General features: G+C 37.2%; 2 protein-coding genes across 2 annotated transcripts; both read right to left on the bottom strand.

Annotated features, from left to right (window-relative positions):
• Window positions 1–6,636: 6,636 nt before the first annotated feature.
• Window positions 6,637–7,569, bottom strand: LOC125176737 (olfactory receptor 4A47). The gene has a single exon (XM_047878538.1). It carries the CDS (start codon window positions 7,564–7,566, stop codon window positions 6,637–6,639), a length of 930 nt encoding a protein of 309 aa, XP_047734494.1. The 5' UTR covers window positions 7,567–7,569.
• A 10,294-nt stretch (window positions 7,570–17,863) lies between these two features.
• On the bottom strand, window positions 17,864–18,778 carry LOC125176807 (olfactory receptor 4C12-like). The gene has a single exon (XM_047878681.1). The coding sequence runs from the start codon at window positions 18,773–18,775 to the stop codon at window positions 17,864–17,866; it is 912 nt and encodes a 303-aa protein (XP_047734637.1). The 5' UTR covers window positions 18,776–18,778.
• Window positions 18,779–19,502: the final 724 nt, after the last annotated feature.

The following is a 19,502-nucleotide window of genomic DNA, read 5'->3' as shown; positions in this document are numbered from 1 at the left end:
TTTTTTAAAGATAAGTTAATACTTATTTTTCTCAAACGACTCCAAAAAACAGAAAAAGAACGACAGCTTTCAAATTCATTCTATGAGGCCAGCATTACCCTCATACCACAACCAGATAAAGACACTATAAAAAACATATCTGCAGGTCAATATCCCTGATAACCATAGATGCAAAAATCTTCAACAAAATATTAGCAATCCTGATCTAACAATAATTAAATAAATAAATAAATCACTTGGAAAATCATTCTGTATGATCAAGTAGTTCAACATTCATAAATCAATCCACAATACATCACAACAGGAGAAAGGATAAAAACTATGTGATCATTTAAATAGATGCAGAAAAAGCATTTGACAAAGTGCCACATTCATTCATGATAAAAACCCTCTACAAAGTGTATTTAAAGGGAGCATACCTTAACATAATAAAGGCCTTACCTGAAAAATCCACAGCTAACATCATACCCTATGGTGAAAAGTGGAGAGCTTATCCCCTAAGATCATGAACAAGACAAGGATGTCCACTCTCACCACTTGTATTCAATATAGCACTGAAAGTCATAGCCACAGAAATCAAAAACAAAAAGAAAAAAAAAAGGATCCAAATTGGTAAGGAAGAAGTAAAACTTTCACTATTTGCAGATGATATGTCATTATACATATGAAAACCCTAAAGACTCCACTAAAAAAACTACTAGAACTAATAAACTAATTCACTGAAGTTGCAGGATACAAAACCAATGTACAGGAACCGGTTGCATTTCTATACACTAATAATGAGGTAGCAGAAATAGAAATTAAGGAAACGGCCCCATTTACAACTGCATCAAAAATAATAAAATACCTAGGAATAAACTCAACCCGGGAGGTAAAATACCTGTACTCTTAAAACTATATAATACTGATGAAAAAATTGAAGAAATGTTAAGATATTTCATGCTCATGGATGGGGAGAAGAAATATTGTTTAAATGTCCATACTACCCAAAGCAACCTACACATTTAATACAATTGGTATCAAAATACCAACAGCACTTTTCATAGAACTAGAACAAGTCTTGTATAGAACCACAAGAGACCCACATTAGCAAAAGCAATCTTGAAAAAAAAGGGACAAAACTGGATGTATCACAAGCCCCCATATGCAGATACACTACAAAGCTGTAGCAATGAAAACAGTTTAATACTGGCGCGTGCGCGCACACACACACACACACACACACACAACCATATATCAATAGAACATAATAAAGAGCCCAGAAATAAACCCATGATTATTTGGGCAATCAATCTACAAGAAAGGAGGCAAGAATATGCAATGGAAAAAAAGAGAGTCTCTTCCACAATGGTGCTAGAAACTCGGCAGAAACTACATGCAAAAGAATGAAACCGGACCACTTTCTTACACCATACACAAAAATAAACTCAAAATGGGTTAAAGATCTAAATGTGAGACCTGAAACCAAAAAACACCCTAGAAGAGAGCAATGGCAGTAATTTTTCTGGCATTGACTGTAGCAACATTTTCTAGATATATCTCCTGAGGCAAGGGAGACAAGCAAAAATCAACTAGTGGGACGATATCAAAATAAAAATCTTCCGCACAGGGAAAGAAACAATCAACAAAACTAAAAGACAACCTCTGAATGAGAAAAGATACTTGCAAATGACATATCCAATAATAAGTTAGTATCCAAAATATATAAAGCGCTTACACAACTCAACACCCAAAAAACAAATAATCCAAATAAAAATAGGCAGAAGACATGAACAGACATTTGTCCAAAGAAGACATCCAGATGGCCAATAGACACATGAAAAGATGCTAAACATCACTTATCATCAGGCCAATGCAAATCGAAACCACGAAGAGATATAACCTCACACCTATCGGAATGGCTAAAATCAAAACAAAAGAAACAAGTGTTGGCAAGGATGTGGAGAAAAGGGAATGCTGTGCACTGTTGGTGAGAATGCAAACTGGTGCAGCCACTCTGGAAAACAGTATAGAGGCTCCTCAAAAAATTAAAAATAGAATTGCCATATGACTCAGTACTATTTCCACTACTGGCTATTTACATGAAGAACACAAAAACACTAATTTGCAATGATATATTTACCCCTGTGTTTATTGCAGCATTATTACAATAGCCAAATTATGGAAGTGTCCATTGACAGATGAATGGATACACATGTGGTATGTGTATACAATGGAATATTATTCAGTCATAAAAAAGAATGAAATCTTGCCATTTGCAACACATAGATGGTATGTGTGTTAGAGGGTATAATGCTAGGTGATATAAGTTAGTCAGAGAAAGACAAAAACCATATGATTTCACTTATATGTGGAATTCGAGAAAGAAAACAAATGAGAATTGGGAAAAAAGAGATAAAAAAGATGGACTCTTTAATACAGAGAAATGATGGTTACCAGAGGAGAGGTGAGTGGGACAAGGGGTGAAACAGGTGAAGGGGATCAAGAGTACACTTATCGTGACAAGCATTGAGCAATGTATACAATTGTTGAACCACAGCATTATACACCTGAAACTAATATAACACTGTGTCTTAACACTGGAATTAAAATATATATATATATATATATATATATATATATATATATATATATATAAATTGCTATATATATATAAATTGCTATATATATAAATTGCTATATATATATAAATTGCTATATATATAAAAATTGTTTAAAGAACTAGGTTCATGATGTTCACATAAATTATAGCACAATACCTAGGGTGTATGCAAAAATACACCTGGGTAATTTGTCCAAAAGTAGATATGTCATCCAAAAATAAAACTACTAAATTAAAATCTCCAGAGTTGTGTCCTGATAATCTGCATTTTACAAGAACTCTTTTTTTTTTAATTTTTTTAATGTTTATTTATTTTTGAGAGAGCACAAGTGAGGAAGGAGCAGAGAGAGGGAGACACAGAATCTGAAGCAGGCTCCAGGGTCTGAGATATCAGCACAGAGCCCGATGCGAGGCTCTAAATCATGAACTGCAAGATCACGACCTGAGCCAAAGTTGGCACTTAACCGACGGAGCCACCCATGCGCCCCAAGAACTCTAAATTCTCACAGTACATTGAACTTTGACAATCAATTAGACATACATAAACCTAAATAGGATATTTTTTAAATGATATATAATTCCCTACCTGGATCTTTATTCATAGTGTCTGTATGTTACAACAAACGCACTTATAACGAATAGCGTTCATGTGTCTCTGCACCATAGAAATTATCTTTTTATCTCTTTTTCCATTAAAAAGACAAACATATTTTATGAAGTTATGGATATCTTTGAAAGTTACTTTTTTCCACGAGAACTTCCTCAAGGCATTTTTCACCTCCAAGTTTCTGAGTGCACACATTAAGAAGTTTAACAAGGGAGTCACCATGGTGACACCATGGTATACAACACAGCCACGACTTAATCAGTGGAAAAGATGGTGATTGGGTACAAATATATAAATATGCAGAACACAATACTAAGACCACCACAGTGACATGAGAGACACAAATGGACACAGTTCTGTCTTTCCTCCAAGCTACCAGTCCTCAGGAAGCATATAATGACCACCAAGAAGACTTTCAAGAGGAAAATTTTAACAGGCAGATGAACCCACTGTTGACAGCAACAAAAAAGACCAAGGGTATAATTGTGTCCATGCAGACAAGTTTCAACAAAGGGTTTATACCACACACGAATGGTCTATGACATTGGAGCCACCTGCACGCAGCCACACTGTGAAGAGGACCTAAATGGTTGTAAGGACAAAGCCTCTACTACATGTCACCTGAAAGAGGAAGTCATATCCCTGTCACTCGTGATGATGTCATGGTGCCAGGGTTTGCAGATGGCCACATGGATGCTCAGCAAAGACTTAAGTCATGTACTTCCTCAGAGAGATGGTTTTCTTACAGCAAAAGTGCCAGGCAACATTTTACGGGTCATGGAGGAAGAACAGCAGACTTCTAGAAGGGAGAAGTCACACAGGCGGAAAATGGAAGCAGTACCCAAGGGCAGGAGAGATGACCTGTTAAATGTCAAGACCTGCTCGGGGATAACAGTTCTCAGCACTCGGAAGCAGTAAACTTCCTAAATTAATAACTGACTTTTGTTTTGTAACCAAACTATTTTAAACCTGTTTAACTTCATTCTAAACTTATTTTAATGTTAAACTTATATGATTTATCTTATTTACATGTAAACTTATTTTAAACTTGAATTCAAAACATAAATATGCAAGACAAGGCATAAATCTGAAAAAGAACAGAAATGAGACACCACTAGTCTCATCACATGTCAAAATGTGTTATATATCATGAAAATTATATTGTGTGTCATTTGGGACATGAATAAAGAGATCAATGAAACAGAATCATCCTGAATTGGGTACACAAATGAGATGTTAGAATATAAGAGGATTTCAAATCAATGGTAAAAAGATAATTATGTGACTATAAAAAAAATTACTAAAATTAAGAAACACAACTAAAATTCAATCCTTATTTAACTCCTATATCAAAATAAGTTCCCAATGGATCAACAGTTTTAATATAGAACCAAAAAAAGAGCTTAAAAATTAAGTGCTAAAAAAACAGTTGAAGAATACTTTGGTATGAATGAAGTGAGGAAAGTCTTTTTAAGCAAGATACAAAAATATATATATTAAATATAAAATGTAAGACAAAATTGTTTACATGACAGAAGTATTCTACATAGTATAAAAAAAGTTAAGGGGTGCCTGGATGGCTCAGTTGGTTAAGCGTTCAACTCTTGATTTTGGCTCAGGTCATGATCTCAGTTTGTGGGTTCGAGCCCTGGGACTGGTCTCTGCACTGCTTGGGATACTCTCTCTCTCTTCCTCTTTCTCACTGACCCTCCCCTGTTTGCTCTCAATCTCTCTCAAAATAAATGAACTTAAAAAAAATAGAATAAAAAAGTTAAAAATATCACAAGCCAGAAAAATAATAATTACTTATACAATAGTAAAATGGATCACATCTTTAGTGCATAAAAATCAGCAAGGAAAATACCAGAGAAAGATATTAGTAGACTATCCACAGAAAACTAAATACATACCATATTAAATATGAGAAAATGCTCCAATTCAATTATACCAAAAGATTTTGAAAGAAAAAGGATTTTGGTTAAACTATCAAAATGAAATAAAATACCTTTAATCAGATTGTTCTATTCCTTAAATATTTATTAGGTACAGGTGGTTGAGAATGTGGAAAGAACTTACGGACTGTGAGCAGCAGTGTGGCTGTTAGTAGAACCTCAGTTTGGTAATAACTACAAATATCAACATTTAACTCCCTGATCACTGACTCAAACACACATATCAATAATTCCTCTCCTAGCAACTCATATTTTCACCTCTTCAAAGACATGCATTTATTGCAAAATTCTTTGTCATACAAAAAGGTTAGGAACAATCCGAAGGGAAATGCATACATTAATTTTAGTATATATTTATAAGGGTGTATTACCTAGTACAAAAAAAAAAGCTAAGAATTAGATCTTCATGGACTGGTATGGAATATCTTCAACGTTGCAGATAATTTCACTTACATGTAAAATCAAAAAATCAAATAAACAGAAACAGACTCAAATACACAGAACAAAGTGATGATTACCAGCGGGGATGGGCGAAATAGGTAAAGGTGATTAAGAAGTACAAACTTCCACTTATAAAATATATAAGTCAAAGGGTACAGTACAACATAGGAAATACAGTAAATACTGTTGTAAAACTTTTGTGTGGTGACAGATGGTAACTGTACTTATCATGGTGAGCTTTCTGTCATGCCTGTAACTGTCAGAGCACTACGTTGTACACAAAACCTAATAAAGTATGTCAACTATACTTCAATTAAATAAGAAAATAAAAACTATTGCAAAATGAAAATCTTATTTTTTAAAAATTGTGCATAGTAAAAGCAATCATTTACATATACAGAAAAAACACACATATGTGTATTTGCATTTGCACATGCATTTGTAAAGATTATTGCCTGATTAATTTGAAGAAACTGATTAAGTGATGCCTCTAAGGGGGAGGACTAGAGACCATGCTGAGAGATAAGTAGGAAATTTATCCTATTCTGTAAGGTTTTCATTTTTGCTATTATAACCTGTTACACTTCAACTTTTCTTATATAAGACAACTGAAATTTAATAAAGAAGACATCTTATACATCATTAAATATTTTAAATAGTATAACAAAAACAATTCTATGACAAGAATCTAATTAAAAATAATACTAAGTCTCAGAAAATATATAAAATATAAGTGCATAAATGATTAAAACTTAGTGTAATCGTATAAAAATTTCCTCACAAATTCATTACCTCTTATGGATTTGTTGCTGGAAAGCCATTACTCATTCCTAAGTGAAGAGATCTACAATATGATATAGACCTTACATTCTAGCAGGGAGGGGCACTTATTACAGCATAGTCATCTACTTCATTCATTAATTATCATAAATTCTTTGAAGAAAGGAAAGTCAGAATCATATTTTAGAAGACTTCTGAATTCTAAAGAAATGAACCCTGATGTCAAATAACTCTCTTCATGGTGGATGATGTGCTCATTTACTACAATATGTGACATTTCTCCTCCAGAGTTTCTTCATAGCATTTGTCATCTCAGAATTTCTCAGAGTGTAGATCAGGGGGTTCAGCATGGGGGTTATGACTGTATAAAACACACTCAATGATTTGTCAATAGGGAAGGTCTTAGCAGGTCTCACGTACATGAAAATACAGGGCACAAAGAAGAAGACCACCACAGTGATGTGGGAACCACAGGTCTGGAGGGCTTTCCGCCTCCCTTCCGGACTAAGGTTCTTTAGAGAGTGCAAGATGACACCATAAGAGATGAGCAAGAGCACAAACACAATTGTGCAGATCAGTCCTCCGTTGGCCGCCACTAACAGACCAATGACACGGGTGTCAGTACAGACCAGTTTCAGTAATGGGTACATGTCACAGAAAAAATGATCAATGACATTGGGACCGCAGAATGGGAGCCCATAAATAGTGCTAAGTTGAATTACTGAATGCATAAAACCCCCAACCCAGGACCCTACCAGGAGCACAACACACACCCATTGCCTCATGACAATCAAATAATGCAAGGGCTTACAGATGGCCACATAGCGGTCATAGGCCATCACCAGCAGAAGAAAGACCTCTGATCCACCAAAAAAGTGCTCTGTAAATAGCTGGGTCATACAAGCATGAAAGGATATGGTATTTTCCCCAAAGAACAAATTTGAAATCAGTTCAGGAGAAATAGATGATGAATAAATGACATCCATAAATGATAAGCTAGCAAGAAAAAAGTACATAGGTGAGTCCAGGGTCTTACTAAAAGAAACAGTCAAGACAATGAGCAGGTTGCCCACCATGGTCAAAATATAGAAGAGCAAGAACATAACAAAAAGTACTTTCTGTTCCTTTGGATTCTGTGTGAGGCCCAAGAGGACAAAGTCAGTCACATTGTTCTTTGGTTCCATTTACTTAGTTCTTCTATTCCTAATAGGTGCTGCCTTCAGTTATTAGAAACAGTTTTGTCTTTAAAACAAAGGGGAAAAGTTTTAAGTGCATTATAAGCTTAATCTTTTTTATTTATCCCATTCAAAATGCACATGGAAGGGCGCCTGGGTGGCTCAGTTGGTTGAGCATCCGACTTCGGCTCAGGTCATGATCTCCCAGTTTGTGGGTTCAAGTCCCATGTCAGGCTCTGTGCTCACAGCTCACAGCCTGGAGCCTGCTTGGGATTCTGTGTCTCCTATCTCTGCCCTTCCCCCACTTGTGCTCTGTCTCTGTCTCTCAAAAACAAATAAATGTAAAAAAAATTTTTTAAATGCACATGGAAAACTATTGATGTCAAACCTGTCAAAGACATTGATATCACCCAGTTGAATAAGACATAGTTTGTTACTCTCAGTGATTTCATATATAGGTGGCTAGACCATTACAGATCAATTTAATAAGTGTCACTGTAAGTATAGTCACATAGATTATGGGTGCCCTGGGCCAGAACACATTAATCAACATGGGATCTCGGAGGGCTTCCCAGAGAAAGCAGTACTTTAGCTGAGTTTTAAAGGACAAAGGAGAGAACAAGAGAGGAGGAGCGAGAATTCCATGAAAGACACACACATCTAAAGTCATGCATAAAGTATGCTTCCTAAGTGAAGAATCACTTAAGGTAATTTACATATTCAAAGTAGAAGAAAAATTTATGAATGGTTCTCTGTATACAACTACCTAAATGACATTTCCAAATGGGTATCAATTAAGTATTAAGATAAATTTGGGGGCACCTGGGTGGCTCATTAGGTTAAGCATCTAACTTCAACTCAGGTCATGATCTCATGGTTCGTGAGTTCGAGCCCCACACTGGGTTCTGTGCTGATGGTGTGGAGCCTGCTTGGGATTCTCTTTCTCTCCCTCTCTCTCTGTCCCTCCCATGCTTGTGCTGTCTTTCACTCAAAAATAAATAAACATTAAAAAAATACAAATTTTTACTTTTCCACAATAAACCTATTCCTTCCTAGACGACCTCCATCTCATTACATGGCACAAAATATTTTGATGAGAGGAAATGTTAACACTGCAAGAAGAACATCTATTACTTGTTATGTACAACTATATATCACATGCTATTTACATATTTACATAGACATTTTATATATATGTATATATACACATATATGTATATGTACATATACACACATACATATATATCTACATATGCATATATATATATAAAATCACATTCAGTGTATAACATTTTATCTTTACAATTACAAGCACTGTTATCCCCACTTTATAGTTGAAAAAACAGGCTTGAATACTTAATTTTCTCAAAGTCATACAACCTTCAGTGACAGAAATGTAATTATAAACTTTGACTGACTTCAAATCTGTGATTCCAGAAGAAGTTTCCAACTTTTCAATTTTTTACAAACTCAAGTTTATAAGAATTTCCTATATAATAAAGTAAGTCACACAATTGAAAAGCCTGGCTTCCTCCATTAACTCTTACAGACTTACCTTTTGAAGGCTTGTTCACAATCAGTGGGAGGACTTTTTAACTAACTCATAAAGTCCTGGAAATGCCTCTTCCATCCAGTGCGACCACTGAGGACAAAAAGCTGCATTCGTTCTTAAGAACTAATTTGACTTCACATGACTATGTCCATCCATTTTCTACACAGTCTTCTAATCACTTCAGAAAATTATTATTACTTGATTGTAGACCTATTTAAAAGGAATTCCATGATGCAAACAGAAAAACAAAAATTTTCCACATTAGGGTAATTCATCATGGCAAACAAACCTATCTGACATAAGAAGTCAGCAACAAGTTTTTTTAAAAGGGAAGCTGTTCTCTAGAAACTAACTTCTTTTCTAGTGACTTCAAAAAAGAAAAATCACTATTCCAATTTTCTGCCCATCTTATTCTGGTACTAGGGCAAAACTAATTGTACCAAGATCTTGAGAGGACATTCTTGAAATATTTATCAGCCCTCCTAAAAGAGTTGTAAGAGTTCTGAAGAAAGTAGCATCTTCTCCCCAGTAGAGGCAAAGTCATTGGCCACTTTTTGCCTTCTAACCAGATACATCATCGAGTCGTGCAACTGCATTGTGTCCAAGACTGATTCTTGCTGTTTTCAATCAAATTTTAAAATTTGAAAAGGACATCTCTATGTAAAGATACTTTTAGACCTATCACATTATGGGGAAGTTGGACAAGAAACCCTGGTGAACTATACAGTCCCAGGGCACAGGCTCACCCAAAGACTGACACTCTGTGATACACCACAGAACACTTGCCCCGCTATGTCACTAAAGCCAAGAACAGGTGGATAACGTAAGAAGAGATAAATTCTAAGGAAGGGTCGAAAAGAAATGCTAGAGATCAAAAAGACTAACAGAAATCAAGTATGCCTTTGACAGGGCTCATTAATAGACTAGACATCGCCTCAGGACATGGCAATAGAAATTCCCCAAACTGAAAATCAAAGAGAAAACAGGCTGAAAAACAAAAAGCAGAAAACAAAGAAACCAGAACAGAATACGCAAGAACGGTGTGACAACTACCAAAGGGGTGACATCCTTGTAATGGGAATACCAGAATAAGAAGAAAAAGTGAAGGGAACAGAAGCAATATTTGAAGCAATAATAATGACTGAGAATTTCCCCCCAAAATTAATGTCAAACACCAAGCCTCCAGAAGCTCAGAGAATACCTCATAAGACAAATGCCAAACAAAAAAAAACCATATGGAGGTGTATCATATTCAAATTTCAGAAAATCAAAGATAAACTTATAAATCTTGACAGAGCCCAGAGGAAAAAACATCTTACCTACAGAGGAGTGAGTATCCCAGAGATTAAGCCCTTTGATTATAGTGTAAGTGCTTGACATTAAGTTTTTGATTGCCGAAGACATATTTCAAAAGGCATCCCTCGTGAGTAAACATATTGCCAGCTATATGACAAAGCTACCAGACAAGGAATTAAGTCACCCCTACTCATGAAGTTCCCTCTTTCAGGAAGCTCTGGGTAACTTCAATAACTGACCACTTGAGTAGCCCTGCTCCTCCCTTTCCATCCTCTAATTCCCACTCTCATGCTCTAAAGCAGTCAATAAATAGTGAACCCACGAAACCCTAGATACCCACCCCATTCCACCAGACCCTAATAAATGCAGAGCCCCAGGTCTGTGTTCTTTTGCCCTCTACCTACAACCTCCTCAGGTGTGGCCCTCGATATGCCCTGGAGGCTCCAGGACCAGTGCATAAAAAATCTTGTTCCTCAAAGTTCCCTGATCATCTTTGCCGCAGTGAAGTGTGTCCTGAAATCATAATAAGAACCACAAGGGCCAATCCAGCCACAACTCTGGCCTCAGCGGGGGAAATGTCTGTGGGGACTTGCTATAAGCAATACAGGCCCAGATGTGTGCCACAGGCATTCCTAGGCAATAACATTTCTGTCAATAGGCTGGGACCACCACCCCAAGGAGAAGAGGAATGAACTACATCCAACTTCTTCTCCTCAGAGGCCACGCAAGAAAGAAGTGAATGGAGTCAACTATTTAAAGAGTTGAGAGCGAGAAAAAAACACCAACTTAAAATTCTGTGCTCTGTGAAATTATCCTTCAAAAGGGAAGAAGGGAAGTTGAACTCACAGAATCAGAGAGTAGAACAGTGGTTGGTGGGAGCTAGGGGTAGTGAAAGGGAGGAGTGTTGGTCAAAAAGCATAAACTTTCAGTTTAAGATGAATAAATTCTCAGTATCTAATAATCAGTTTGGCACTAGAGTTAACAATACCGTGTTATATACTTGAGAGTAGATCTTAAATGTTCTCACAAAAAAAAAAAAAAAAAAGTAACTCATGAGGTGGTGAATGTTTTCACTTACCTCATTGTGGTAATAATTTCACAATATATACATTTACCAAATCATCACATTGTACATGTGAAGCTTATAAAATATTATATGTCAATTATATCTTAATAAAGCTGAGAAGAAACAAAACCTACACATGTTTCTAGCAACTTTATTCATAATTGCCAAAACGTGAAAGCAACCAAGATACCCTTCGGTAGGTGCGTGGATAAATATGTCATTTCTACGCCTGAAACCAATACTACACTATATGTGAACTAACTTGAATTTGAATACAATCTTGGAAGAAAAAAGTAAACTGTGGCACAACCAGACAGTAAATATTATTCAGCACTAAAACGATGAGCTATCAAGTCAGGAGAAGACATGGAAGAAGAAACTCAAATGTAGATTACTAAATGAAAGACTCTCGAAAGGCTACATATTGTATGATTCCAATTATGCAAAACTGTGGAAAAGGCAAACTATAAACTTAGTGAAAAGACCAATGACTGCCAGAAGTTGGGGGAGAGGGTGGGGTGAATAGGCAGAGCACAAAGAATTTTTAGGACAGTGAAACTACTCTGTACGATACCGTAATGGTGGATACAGGTCATTATACATTTGTTGAGACCCATAGAATGAATAGCACCAGGAGGGAACCCTAGCGTGAAGTATGGACTTTGTGTGATACTAATGTTTCAATAAAGGTTCATCAGTTGTAACACATGTACCGCTCTCAGGTGAGATGTCCATAGTGGGGGGAATTTGCATATGTGGGGACAAGGGTTATACGGGAATTCACCGTACTTTCCGCTCACATAGCTGTAAACTGTAAACTGAAAACTTTTCTAAAAATAAAGTTTGTTTCAACGTGACCTTTGTCCAGGAAGAGGAAGCACGCAAATGCATGTGGATAAGCTGGATGACCTGGGGGCCTGCATTTGGAGCCAAGATCCAAACAGAGATATGAGGTACAATGGAATGAGCTCACCATTTTAAACCTGGCCAACTGTGCAATTTTCAACAGAATTCCCAATATGTTGGACAGAGGTGACAAGGATTAGTCTTCTTACTTAACAGTAGCATGACTTTTGAGGACATTAAACATCTCTAAGCTTTATTTTTCCCTCTCACATAAAAAGAATAATATGAACTTCAAGAAATTATGATGATTGGATGATATAATGTATGCAAAGTGCTTCACATGGTGCCAGATACACGATAGTCCACAATACATTTTCAGGCGGGTTTTTAAAAGGATGAGAGTCACTAAAGCAAGACAAGCGTTTTTGTTTATTATTGAGGAGAGCTTCCTTCAAAATTAAGGTAGAAGAGGTATTTGAGAAGTGCTACTGAGCCACATGCTGTGCTATGCTAATGCCACAAGGTTAAGGACAATTCTACCCATTTGTGTTTCTACTTCAGCAGCAACCACAGTTATTAGCAGAGCAGGTGTTCAGTAAAAATAAGTCATATGAATAACTCTATGGTACCAACAATTTTCCTGCTCTCAACTTCCTTGCGGTCCTTTATCTCTGCTGCTCCTCTGTGTAGGACAGAGACTAGGACACCCTTTAATTTTGTGGACATTTAAAACTATCTATGGGAGGAATGAAACCCATTTTGTGATCTCCCAACCCCAACTGTAAACACCCAGAGTGTGTGGCCCAAAATCTCTTAAAAGCATCCTGCACGTGTTAGGTTCCAAAGTATGTATCCACGTTCCCAAGATAGAATCCAAAGAACTCCATTTCCCTGTCCCTCTGCACTTGGGTGCAGACATGTCATGGGTTCTGCCAACCAGGTGCATCTGTGCAAGTCTTTGAGTGGAAGTCAGTTATCTGGGGACAAGTGGTTCCAGGCATCAGAGTGGCTCTGAGGTCAGGAATGAAGTACCACACTGCAGTCTAGCCAGGGCAGGGCAACCTTGGTTACAGCACAAGCAGCAGCTCCCCTGGCATGCCAGTCCAGTCAGGTGTGCTTCCGGAAGCTATTCCTGATAACTCAACCTAGAATCTGTGATTCCCACTCCTCCAAATATCCTTAAGCTATTTAAGTACGTATCATAGATCCCTTCTACTTAAGCCAGCTACAGAGGTTCTGCATCATCAGCTAAGAACCCCCGGCTGATATACTAAACTGACCTAAAGTTCTCCATTTCAATTTATCACCAAGAATGAAAAGTCATCAATTCCAGGAGCTTCCAGTTGACAAGGGTTCCTTTTAAGAACGCACTTATTCTTAGATGGGTTAAGTGGAGATGATGGCCTTTTATTCAGTATGCATGAAGCATTTACTGTGTGCCACTTCTATTCCGGGTGCTGGAAATACACGTCTACTTTGAGTTTATGTTCTAATTGGAAAAGAGAATCAACAGGTGAATCGGATAATTGGATGGCGAAGATGCTGTAGAGAAATTGTGAGTGCCGTCATAGAACAACTCAGGGAGATGGTATCTTTACGTGGTGGTTAAAGAAGACCTCTAAGGAGGTGGCAGTTGAGTTGCAGACTGAGTGGGGACAACAATCCAGGCAGAGGAAGGTCCAGAGAGTGAGCCCTTGGGGTATAAAGAACTAGTTCAAAGGCCCATAGGCAAAAATGAGGCCACTGCAGCTGAAGCTGGTGACAAGGGAAAGAACGATCGATACAGGATAGGGTCACAGAGAGGTGTTTGGGCTGGACGATTGTACAGAGCTGTACAACTTAAGCAAATGCTTTCACATGGGAAAAAAATTGTAGATGTTAAAGAAACAAGGAGGAGAAAAAGTGGAGATCCATGCTGTTGGCTATACCAAAGAGTCCACCAAAGTAGACACCTTCCAGGGAGCACATGCAAGTTCTGGGAAAAGATGGTTGCTCGAGCACCGATATTTTATTTCACTTCATCCTGATTTTAATTAGAGCTGAACTAATTGTAAGGTTAAGGTCGCTTGGTGATCTCTGAGTCAGAAGAGAGCTGTTAAGGACATTCATCCGTGTCAGATAAAAATCTCCTTCCCGTGTACAGAAATTCCTCTCTGGTGGTTTTACTCATGATCTTCAGCTCACTGTCTCTCACTCTTGGACATAGATAAATGCTGTAAAATTTTGCTTTTGGGTCTTCCTTGAATGCGAAACCTAAAGAGGTCCCTTGCCTTCTGAGGCACTATCACCTCACATCCTTTCATTTTTAAGCACTTGTCTCCTGAACGAAACTTTTTATATATACATTAACTTACTTATCGCCTATCTCCCTCCACTAGAAAGTGTTATGTGATCCGTGTCATTATTATGATGTATACCACAGTGTTTAAGAGTGCAAATTCTAAAGCTAAACTACACAGGCTCAAATCCCACCTCAGGCATTTTCTAGTTCTGCGACCTACAGTAAATTATTTCGGTTTTCCACACTTCAGTTCTCCTGGAAAGCAGGAATAACATTATCTATTTCATAGGGATCTTAGGGGAGTAAACAGTAACTTGTCTTTGTAGCCCCAGCCATATCGTAATAAGTAGCAATCACTTTTACTACAATTACTAATTATTGTCCTACAGATTTTTTTGTTGGTCATAAAAAGTTTATTAAATTTGGGAGTCTTCCTTAACCTAACTGTGCCTTTGGAGACATTCACATTTTTAAGGTGAATTTTTTTTAGAGAGTTAATCTCATCCATCTTGCATTAATTTTGAGGGCTTTATTCTTAGAATTTTCAAAGTGCCTCATGACCTAATAGAAATACCTAGAGTTCAATAATATGTATAAATCAGAGGGCTTTTTTAAATCAGGCAGAAATAGGACCCAAACAAAGAAGTGAGGGAGCATCAAAGACAGCGACATTTATTAAGTACCCACTGAGTGACAAGTACCCACTAGATACTTGGCATACAGTATCTCAACTAATGATTAAAACTACCCTTTGAAAAATGTTACCATTTCACTGTACATGTGAACAAAGATTAAAATAAGATTCTGAGAGCTGTGAAATTCACACGATGTTACATAAATTAACAAGATAGAATTCAATACTAATTCTGTCTATTCCATAACCCAAACCTTCCCACATCACCCAAAACTGCCACTAAAGTGTTAGTGACTTCCAGCGGCTGAATAATAACTTAAAAGCCAATAACACTCTTAGCTAAAGTTCAAGGGAAAAGTTAACTGACATAGTTAACATAGATAACACAAGGAGATGTCTTTTTCACGAAGGAGATAGAGGTCCTGTCCCAGACATAACAAGGGCCTTGCTAGTTCAGGAAGAGAGAGAAGCAAAATTCTATCTGTATTAAAAATTGGGTCATCACCAATTTTTTTCTTTGCAGTATACTTTTATAATGTTTCCTATGTGCCATGAACTTTCATAAGCACTTAACATATATAATCCCACTTAGAAGACCCCAAAACATTATGAAATGGGTGTTATTCTTTCCATTTTTTACAGAAAAAAAAAATACCGTTGGAAGGTAAAATAACTTTCCCAGGTCACACTCCGCCCAGGAAATGTACTCCGGAGTCTACCCTCACCACCCTACCATACCATCTACTCTTAACAAATATCTCACTTAATTAAATATCTCACTTCATTCTGTTCATATTCTGGTTGCCCGCTATACTGACCTCAGGTTCATAAAACAATGACTTTGTGGCTCTTCAAGTCAGACTTGTCAGAAAAAAAAAAAAATCATACCCATAAATGGATCGGCCCCAAGGTCTAGGAAGCATGAGGCCAACAGAAATAAGAAAAATAGAAGAGTATGGGAAAGTAATAGCCAAGGATGTTGGGAAGCATTCCAGCCCCCCCAGAATTTTACAAGGCCAGTGAGCTCAGAGTACTATACTTCACAGAAGGTACAAAGAAACAATGTATTATCCTTTCTGATGCAAAAAAAAATAGATTAAGTGGTTCTGTACTGTTACAGAGACTCCAGTAATAAATTTCATGACTAACACCTGTTGAGAAGTGATTGGTAATAAAAGATCTACAAGGATTCGTTATTAACCTTGATAATATCTCTATCACTCTCCTTTCACTCAAAGAATTGTAGTTTGCTGAAGTCCACATTGTATGTGGCAAAAGTAAGTTTTGATCTCAGAACCATCTTACTTAGAGACTATTTTCTTAATGACAATAACATACCTCCAAATATACATATAGAAATGATACATAAGATCTCCTTCACATAGAAAAATCATGAAAATAATGTTCTTGATGTAAATGACTAGTTAGTATTACAAGAACAATGAATTGTAATCCAAATAATTCAGTAAGAATAGATAGTAGGCCTTCCCTTTGGAAGCAAGAGAGGAAAAGAGAGAATCAGATCAGATGTAGCGAAAGATTTGAAAGTATTGAAAGTGAAGATAAAGAATATGGAGAGCTTTTCTATCTTCACAGAGTATTACATTTTTGTTTTGCAGTTACAAAGGTAGTGAGCTTGTATTTCATGACTTACGAAGAACTGAGTTGCATTACTTCCCAGGAATTGCTTTAACAAGATCATCCATTAATAGGCTGATGATACAAGCATAATCTATAGCATTGTTGCTCAAAGGGTATGTATAAATCACCTGCTTAGAAACATCCACATAATTTGTTTAAAATGCAATTCAAGAACATTCCCATTGAATTAGAATCACTACAGCTGTATCCTGGAAATGTGCATTTTAACAAGAATTCCAGCTGATTCTGAAAGTAAGTAAAGTTTGACAACCAAATGACCAATAAATAAATCTAAATGGGATATTTTTTTGATGTTTATTTATTTTTGAGTGACGGAGAGAGAGAGAGACAGAGAACCAGCAAAGGAAGGACAGAAAGAGAGAGAGGGAAACACAGAATTCAAAGCAGTCTCCAGGCTCTGAGCTGTCAGAACAGAGCCCGATGCAGGGCTTGAACCCACAAACCATGAGATCATGACCTGAGCTGAAGTCGGACGCTAAACTGACTGAGCCACCCAGGCGACCCTAAATGGGATATTTTTAAATGATAAATGATTTCCTGCCTGGGCCTTTCCTCTTAGGACTTATGTGCCAACATCAACATACTTTTATATATAATGTCCACTTGGCCCTGAACCATAGAAATTATATTATTTTCTTTTTGTCATTTAAAATATGAAGTGATTTTATGGGGTGCCTGAGTGGCTCAGTTGGTTAAGCGGCCAACTTCCGCTCAGGTCATGATTTCACGGTCCGTGAGTTCCAGCCCTGCATCGGGCTCTGTGCTGACAGCTCAGAGCCTGGAGCCTGTTTCAGATTCTGTGTCTCCCTCTCTCTGCCCCTCCCCCGTTCATGCTCTGTCTCTCTCTGTCTCAAAAATAAATAAACGTTAAAAAAAATGAAATGAATAAAATAAAATAAAATAAAATAAAATAAAATAAAATAAGATATGAAGTGATTTTATGCTGTTGTGATTATTTTTCCATTGAAGTCACCTTTTGATCCGGAGCTTCTTTATGGCACTTTTCACCTCTGAATTTCTCAACGTATAGATTAAAGGGTTTAACATAGGAGTTATCATGGTATAAAACACAGCCACAGCTTTATCAATGGAAAAGGTGATCACTGGGCGCAGATATACAAATAAGCAGGGCACAAAGAAGAAAATGACCACGGTGATGTGAGAGACGCAGGTAGAGAGGGCTTTGCGTCTCCCCTCCAAGCTATAGGTCTTTAGGGAGAGCAAGATGACCACATAGGAAACCACCAAAAGAAGGAAGTTTAACAAACAGATGAACCCACTATTGGCAGCAACAAAGAGACCAAGGGTATGAGTGTCCATGCAAACAAGTTTCAATAAAGGGTACAAATCACACATGAAATGATCTATGACATTGGGGCCACAGAAAGGCAGCCAGACTGTGAAGAGGATCTGAATGGTTGCATGGACAAAGGCTCCAGCCCAGGCCACTCCTACAAGGAGGCCACACGCCTGGTGATTCATGATGGTTGTGTAATGCAAGGGTTTGCAGATGGCCACATAACGGTCATAGGCCATTACTGTGAGAAGGATAATCTCAGCAGCACCAAAAAAATGTTCAGCAAAGACTTGAGTCATACATCCCGTAAAAGAGATGATTTTTCTCACAGTAAGAGTGTCAGCGAGCATTTTAGGGGTCATGGAGGAAGAACAACAGCCATCTATAAGGGCCAAGTAAGACAGGAAGAAGTACATGGGGGTTTCGAGGGCACTACTGGTACTGATGGTGATCATGATGAGCAAGTTGCCCGCCAAGGTGACCAAGTAGACAATTAAAAACACAAAAAAGGAGAATTTCTGAAGTTCCACGTTTTGAGTCAAGCCCAGGAGGATGAATTCTGTCACATTATTCATCTTCTTCATCAGTTCAGTTCAGGTGACAAGTGACTTCCCTGAAAAGAAAGTCATACTCATACTCAAAGTCATCCTCAATAATGATGCCTTCTTCTAATGAATAAATATTCATGGAATGCCTTATTTTTTCTAGTTTTACAGAAGGCAAAAACAAGCACAAGACCATATCAATGATTTCACTTTATATATTCTTACAAGTGACAATATAGGTGGTATTTTTTGTTCTTTATGATTTCCTGATTTGTTTTAATTTTCTACAAGATTGTGTAACCTTTAAAATCAGAAAAGAAAAATACCATGCATTAATTTGGAAAAGCCAATCCATGATGTAGCCATACATGAGGCACATTCAAAATACCCAAAGATGTAAGTATTTTATCCCCAAAATGGCTGCACCCGTTTACCAGTGAAAATCCAATTTGTTCTAATTGAGTTTACAAAAAAAGACTCAAAGACACGTAAAGATTCTTTCACAAGCCATACTTTATCCTACTTTACCTGTCTGGAAACTTTTCAGCTTCCTCAAGACTAAAAATGGCATTGCTACCTTCTCCCAATCTCAGAGAAGCTAGTAAATGGTCATTACGGCACTAGCCACATCGTCTCATACTCTTCTCTCATTCTTCAACAGGCAAATTGTCTTTGAAGGCAAAAATGTGCCTTCACAATTTTAATCTTATTCATTTTTGTACTCCCAATGCTGGCTAAAAAGTAAACACTCATAAAGCATTCACTG

The sequence above is a fragment of the Prionailurus viverrinus genome, chromosome D1 (assembly GCF_022837055.1).
Source record: "Prionailurus viverrinus isolate Anna chromosome D1, UM_Priviv_1.0, whole genome shotgun sequence".
NCBI classification, from domain to species: domain Eukaryota; kingdom Metazoa; phylum Chordata; class Mammalia; order Carnivora; family Felidae; genus Prionailurus; species Prionailurus viverrinus.
The sequence above is the reverse complement of the archived record's forward strand: the minus strand, read 5'-3'. Positions and strand labels throughout refer to the sequence as shown.